At 43.8% G+C, this 7,759-nt stretch overlaps 1 protein-coding gene across 1 annotated transcript; it reads right to left on the reverse strand.

Annotated features, from left to right (window-relative positions):
* Positions 1-3,754: 3,754 nt before the first annotated feature.
* Positions 3,755-6,779, reverse strand: LOC102917817 (intraflagellar transport protein 70B). The gene has a single exon (XM_006972466.4). The coding sequence runs from the start codon at positions 6,272-6,274 to the stop codon at positions 4,280-4,282; it is 1,995 nt and encodes a 664-aa protein (XP_006972528.3). The 5' UTR covers positions 6,275-6,779; the 3' UTR covers positions 3,755-4,279.
* Between the last annotated feature and the right edge of the window lie 980 nt (positions 6,780-7,759).

Consider the following 7,759-nt stretch of genomic DNA (forward strand, 5'->3'; position numbering starts at 1 on the left):
CCCCCATGGACACTTACATGCATGTGGTACACAGACATACATGAAGATAAAATACCTTTACACATAAAGGGGAACAAATACGGTGGAAAGCAGTTGAGGAAGACCCAACATCTGTCTTGGAGTTCCATGCATGTAACCTGCACACCCACAAGTATACCTAGACATATGAACATGTACACAATCTATATACACATGCTAAAAAAGAAAAATCCTTAGAGAGACATGGACAATACTCACTCAGAAAAAGCAACCTCTATCAGGCACATTGCTGCTACTCTGGGGGGTGGGTCTTGTAGTTAGACCTGAACACCTGAGACTAAAAACATCAATGGCCACAGGCCGTCCAGACAGAAGCCAGAGTTATCTGGGAAGAGGGAACTTAAATGAGAAAGTGCCCCCAACCAGATTGGCCTGCGGTCAAATCAAAATGGCACATTTTTTTTTTTTTTTTATTAAGTTGATGACTGATGTGGGAGGGTTCCGTTTACTGTGGATGTTTCCACCCCTAGGCTGATGGTTCTGGATTCCATAAGAGAGCAGGCTGAGCGAGCCATGGGAAGGAAGCAAACCAGTAAGCAGCACTCTGTGATAGATGGCCTCTGCATCAGCTCCTGCTTCCAGGTTCCTGTCCTAACCTCCCTCAGTGAAGGACTGTGATGTGGAACTGTAAACTAAACCCTTTCCTCCCCAAATTGCTTTTTCGGTTGTGTTTATTAGAGCAGTGGTAACCCTAAGAGAGCATCCAGCCCACGCCCCTCATAAGCAAGGCCCCCTGTGGTGGGGTCACACCTATCATGACAGTTCGGTGAAGGTGTCTTTAAGCCAGCTGTGTCACCCTGAATGTCTTCTCCCGTGCAGCAGCCGGGTCACTACAGATGAACCAACTCTGTTTTCACCAGGGCTCCTGGTTTCTCATGGTCTGCCTCGGGAATGGGTGTGAGTTTGCCCATGTACACACAGCCTTCCCAGATGGTATTAGTGCACCATCCATGCTCTAGCAGAGACCACATTCAAAGTGAGGTCTTGAAGACTCCAAATCCTTTGACAGGTGTGTAGCCCTGGGTGTGCTGGGGGTAGGAGGAGGACTGAGAAACTATGTTAGCCTGGGCGGCCTTAAACTCACAGAGATTCGCATGCCTCTGCTTTCCGAGTGCTGGGGTTAAAGGTGTGTTCTACCATGCTTACCCCCACCCCTGACCCTATCTCTCTTTTTTTTTTAATCTCTTTTTTCTTCTTGGTTACTCATCTAAAGTTATGTTGGATTTCAAGACAAACACCTTTTTGACAAGGTTCTGAAACTATCCCTGATCAACAGCTTGCAACAACAGCAAGTTTCGAAGGTCACATCACCTTTGATGAGACTGACCACGATGCTGGTGGAGTTGCACCTTGGAGGAGCAATCATCTTACAAGAATCCTCTTCAAACCCTTTGTAGAATCAGAACAGAGAGCAAGACCCACTGGCCTGAAACATCACCTGCTCTGTCTGTTAACACTCCAAGCCTCATCATTAAAATCTCATCTTGTTATTGCCATGAGGATGAACTTGGGGTCACACATTCCTTTACTTGGTATTCTAGCTTGGCCATGCCAATTACATTTTTTCTGCATTTCACCACTCTTGGGTTTATTAGCAAATAATAATGTGACTGAGCCTAGATTGTTGTGGCACCCATAGTCGGAGCTTGTGCCTTGAAATTCTGGTAGCATGCTCAATCTCTTTATGTGTATTTGGAGATCCAGGGCTATAATAAGAATCATTGCAGGGTCCTGGAAGGCTGAGGTACTGTCCCATGAAGTTCTGCTTTTATTTCTGTTGTGTATGCCCAAGGATCATGGGACAATGCTCTGTGCATTGTCAATCAAATAACAAAACTCGAGGGAAGTGGCTGGCATTGTAAAGTCATTTTAGAATTAAGAAACAGCAAGTTTCTTAGCACCACATAAGCACCATGACACATACACACTTGTAAAAATTCTTTAAATATATATGCTAAAAATAAAATATAGCAAATACTCCAGAGATATTAAGAATGCCACTCTCCCCAAGCTTTTCCAGGCCTCCTGGCTCCTAAGAATTTCCTGACAGCCATACTACCAGGAAATCCTAACTGCACAGCTGCCAGAGGCTAAAAGCGTCTCTGAAAAGCTTTTTTATGTTCTAAAAATGAAGGCACACATACACACAAACCACAAACAGCACCTGCGTAAACAAGCTGTGGTTAAATAAAGGCAAATGGGAATCTGGAAAATGTTTACTTTTTAGTGGTTAATATTACTTATTTGATACATTTTTTTTAAAGAAAAGGTGTTTAAGGGGAAATATGGAAAAAATTAATGTTGATTTTGGAAAATACAATTTCAGTTCATATACTTTCTAGTTTTTAAGGGGCTATGGACATTAAGAGGTGCCCAGAGCTACCGTTCCACCAGCAGAAGTTATCAAAAAACATTAAATACAAAAGTTATCAAAGAACATTTCTGAGACACAGAATGTGCTGTGGGATGCCATTCTGGAGGCCACTAAACACTGATTCTCCTCCAATGTGGGATCGAGCTAACACTGCCAAATGATGGCAGCTCAGCTCACTACTGCAATTGCCTTAATCCCAAACCATGGACTGCACAGTAAACCAGCTTGTCTTTTCTAGTGGAATTTGAGCACCCAGGAGTTCGCTGAGGCATGATGAATCTGCATGCTGTACCTACATGGCTAAAATATCCCTAAAGGGGAAAAATTATCTTCACATTATGGCAGGGGCTGTCTGCCAACAAAGTGATTAGGTTAAACCTAAGAAACTGCTGAATTTGTAGTTAAATTCAAAATCAGCAATTATCTATGGTTCAGCCTGACACTGTTGCTTTTTCTAAACCAGATGAAATTGGGGCTACATTTATGGAGAGACAGGGACGAAAGGCTGACAATTATTTTTTTTTTTGTAGGATTCAGAAAATAAGTTGATTAGAATGAGCAGGGATCTCAGTGGGAAGCCAGAAAAACTAGTAGGAGTCATGAGTTGAAGCAAACAAGGAACCTATGAGCTTCCATTCCAGAACTGACTTTTTCATCAGTTGTGGGAACAGAGGGGTTATTTTGGACAGGGTAATGATAATGAAGAAAAGTTTTCTGTACCCCAGTCACTAAAACAAGGAAACCACAGCATACCCAAAATTGTGCAGCCAAAGGCAGTAATTAATAATGGAGTTCTCCACAGCCTACAGAATCAACTAAGCAGGCATCATAGGGGCTCACAGAGACCGAAGAGACAATCAGGGAGCCTGCATGGGTCTGTGCTAGGTCCTCTGCACATATGTTATAGTTGTTACCATGGTGTTTTGTGACTGGTGTGTGTGTGGGGGGGGAGGCACTATCTGATTCTTCGGGCCTGCTCTTGGGATGCTTTTCCACCTATTGGGTCATCCAGCCTTGATATGAAGGAATGTGCCTAGTCTTACTGTAACTTATTATGCCATGTTCGGTTGATAGCCCTGGGAGGCCTGTTCTTTTCTGAAGGGAAATGGAGGAGTGGATATGGGGGAGAGGGGAGGTGGGAGTTGGGAACTGGGAGGAAGAGAGGGAGGGGAAACTGATGTATTATATGAGAAAGTAAAAAAATTAACTGAGTTCGCTGGTTACCTCTGATCCTAGTTATTGTGAGAGATGAATGAAAATAAAGTATTTGAAAAAAAACATCAATAGTATAACCTGTTCATAAATTCAAATCATTAACTCATGGAAATAAACACCAAAGAATTTTTCTTTTATAATATTTATTTTGTAGTATTCATTAATGTTGTAGTTTGTTAAGTGAATCTAATGAATTTTGCACACTAGTGAAACCATTTATTACCTAAGGAATTTAATCTGGACAAAATACTGTATTAGAAAACTCTGACAAATATGCTAAAATCTCTATAAGAAACATGGGAATTGTACAGAGAAAACACAATCCCTGGAGTGATTACACAAAAGACATTACCTACTCCTAAGTTTTGAACTTAGTGTCTGGTCCCCTGATAATGTAAGTACAAATGCTGCCCAAGATACATCAAATCAAAAAGATGGAGGAAACATGATAGACACAACATCTTTCTCAGTTCTTATAAAATCTCATTTGCTGGGTAATCTAAAATGTTGGGTTATAACTAATAGTGCTTTTATTACACCACAATACACAAAGTCTCACAAATAGCAAATACAAATAGCCAAAGCTAGATACAGGTGAAATTGAAAATTTACATATAAAGTCATCATGATAAAAGTCATTGCCAATCATAATTACACATTCCATCCTATGATCTCATAAATCAGAGCCCTTAATTTTCTTGACTCATACGTGACTGTATTCTTCCCAATGTGCATTCTCTCTTCCTCCAAGGGCTGTTCTATAACAGCAGGGATATTTCTGCCATAAAGTTCACAGTGCTCTAGAAACTGGACACATTCTTGAATAACAGTGTCCCTCAGCATGATGGTATGTTTTGACATGTTTTCTAGCAAGGACAGGAAGCATCTTTTGGCATAATACCACGTATCAGTTCCCAGCTTTTTATGGTAAGGCTCCAGGCTTTTGATAACCCGAGAGATGCCAAAGTCATAGTTTCCCTTGGCACAATAGAGTGTTCCTATCACCAAATTCACAATGCAAAGGTGGTAGATTTTCTTATCTGGGTCATCATAGGAGAGTTGTTCTTCTTCCTTTTCAATCTTTCTCATCAGCTCCTCAGCTTCCTCATTTTGACTTGTCATAATGTAGGAGACACACAGGTTGGCTAACACAATAGCGCTGACATTCAGGATGTTATCATAATTCTTCTTGACAATGGGCTCATAGAAACCAATGGCCTCTTTGTATTTGTTTTCCTGCATGAAGAGAACATGGGCCACATTCAGCTTCCACACATCATGGTCATTACAGAATTCCACAGATTTGCGGAAGATCTTCTCCACCATTGGATAATTTTCAAAGTTCCAGTAGATTTTTGCCTGGGCCATCAGTACCGGGATATACTTCTCAAGAGTTTCATCATATTCATTCACAGCCTTTTTGGCAGATTCATCATCTCTGTTATGCCTTGCATCCTGTACTTGTATGGTGAGTCTCCTGAGCTGCTCAGTCAGCATGCCAGCCAGCCCATCAAGCTTTATGAAAGCCTCTTCAGGAGCTGTCTGGCAAGTGATCATGGCATCCAAGAAGTCATAGAGATAGGGTGTGAGGAACTTGTAAGTCAAATGGGCATTTTCTGCCAGGACATCAGCTGCCAGGTCAAAATACTCATATTTACAGTAGAGCAACAGCAGGTTGCCAAAGGTCTCTGGGGGAAAGGGGTTCTGCTGGAGCAGAAACTGGAGCTTCTCAAAGCCCTCTGTGGGCCTGGCATCCATGTTCATCAGAGCCTGGTTGTGCAGAGTCACAGGGTCCAACTCTTCCTCTGCTCTGGGTGGCATGTCAGTGAGGGCTTCCTGAGCTGCCTCATAGTTTCTCAGTTGGTACTCTATGGCTGCCTTGAGGTTGAAGGCTTCAACCAGAGCAGTCTGATGAAGGACTATGGTGTTGCCCACACTTCGAACATCAATGCCTTCAGTGGTCATGCCCACACCTAGCTCTGGGTGCTGACGGATGCCTCTCTCAATGATGTCAGCGATATGCTTCAGAGCTGGGGCATACTGCCGACTGCTGTAATACGCCAAAGCCAAGTTGTAGGAGAGGTCAGGCTGGTAGCCAGACGCCTGCAGGGCCGCTAAGAACTTGGAACAGGCAGCTTCATAGTGTCCCTCTTTGTAGAGCAGACAACCCAGGTTGATCTGGCCATCATAATCATTCTCCCCTCCTCTATCCTCCACACCTTCTCCACTCAGCAGCTGCTCCACCAGGCTCCTGGCTCCTGGCAGGTCGCCCTCGCTGTACTTGATAGCAGCCTGGAGACGAAGGACACGCGTCTGATAGGTGGGGTTGTCCAGGAGGAAGGCGACCCGCGTGGCCTCTGGATACATACAGGCCTTGTACAGCGCCTGGGCCTGGTAGAGGCGGTACTGCTCGAGTTCCGGGTGCATCTGGCTCAGTTGCTCATAGCACTCTGCAGCGAGCTCGAACTCCTGCAGGCGGTAGTAGCAGTAGGCCAGCAGCGACAGCCCGGCGCGGCTGCGGGGACTCTTCTGCAGCTCGGCACCCAGCAGCTGCACCGCCTCTGAGTAGCGGGAGTCGCGGATGAGCCGGTACACCACCGCCGTGAACTCACCGTCGGGGATCTGCGAGCTGCTCAGCCCCGCCATAGTCACCCAGAGTGTTGTGCATCCTCGTTTCCAAGGCAATGGGCCAACCGGAAACGGAAGCTGTTCAGAAACTACTTTGCAACGGAAATATCTGGTTATGAATAATAGTGACGCACCGGCGAGGTTTTATCAACTTTTTGCTTAGTTTTGAAACACTCTAGAGTGTGGAGAGTCAGTTGGGCCTGGACAGGAAACCTCCCTAGGCGTTTCAGACAGGGCCACTCCACGCCCCAGCATGCACCGGTTCCTTGATCGCGCTGCATCCTGGGAGATGTAGTTTCTTCTGTTTGATGTCTTTCAGGGATTGGGCATCCCTGCCTTTTCTGTAGGATAGGGCACCTGTGCCTGTTTCTGTTGTATTGTCTGCTTCCTTCTGGAGATGAAATGAAGTAAAGTTTGCGGGTGAAGGGCCCTTGCGGTGCCGAGAGTTTGCTGTTGCGTTTCGAGTTGCTTAGCGATAGGGACGCGATGGGAAAGTCGCGTCATCACTGGAGTTCAGGAATTCTTGTGTATTCCCGCCAGCTGCTCCGAAGCCCTCTTTCTGAGAACGTCATCAAGCATGAGCCGGCGGTCCGCGTTTACTTCGTTTCCAGTGGTTCATGGGTCTGAATTGTAACTGGTTCTGCTTTGGAGTTAGGATTTCCTCAACCCCCTTTTCTTAGATGACAACTGTTATGAACCTAAATTGGTGCTTGAATAGATGAAACGTGGCTTTGGTCTTTTCCTTCTCCAAGGAAAAACCACAAAACTAACCTTTCCCCTCTCCTGTGGTTTACTTTTCTAATCCTCTGAAGTTTAGAATTTGGAGTCTAAACTCTACCAAACACTATGGTGTGTTTGTCAGAGACATAATCAGTCTCTCCTTCTCAAGCTTGTAGTGGCGTTTTCAGGTATGATTGAGCTGGTTAAAATTTGTATTAAAAAAAAAAAAAAATAGGAACGCATTGCCAACTCCTTTCCAGACTTTTAATTTGAAGATTTCCAGGCAGAAATTCTTCTTCTTCTTTTTCTTTTCCCATCTATTTTGAATGGGTCTCTATGTTCTGTGTTATCATTTTTGGGAGGTTATTCTGTATAAATTCAATTTTATACTAGTATAATAGGGCAGCGAAAGACTACGGACTTATAAAATTATATTGAACCACTATTGAAAGCCATATCCAAAGCTTTGACTAATCCTAATATGTGGGAGCTATAAATAGAAAGTTTAGTTAAATATTAGAGAAGTAAATAAGGTAGAAGAATATAAAACTGCTCTATCCAAATGAGGTAGTGACAATTTGTATGGTTTTTCAATAATAAAGCCGTAATTTATAGGCAGTTGTCATTTGTAGTAGCTCTGCTAGGCACCTGGGAAGGTGTTACTCCTTACAGGCTTTCATGATCTCTACTGGCCTGGCTACCACCCAAGACAAACAGACCAAATGAAGGCATGTCTTTGTTTTGTGATTAAGGGTATTGTTCATCTCTTTAGTGGAATAGCTG

Source organism: Peromyscus maniculatus, chromosome 4 (genome assembly GCF_049852395.1).
Source record: "Peromyscus maniculatus bairdii isolate BWxNUB_F1_BW_parent chromosome 4, HU_Pman_BW_mat_3.1, whole genome shotgun sequence".
NCBI lineage: Eukaryota > Metazoa > Chordata > Mammalia > Rodentia > Cricetidae > Peromyscus > Peromyscus maniculatus.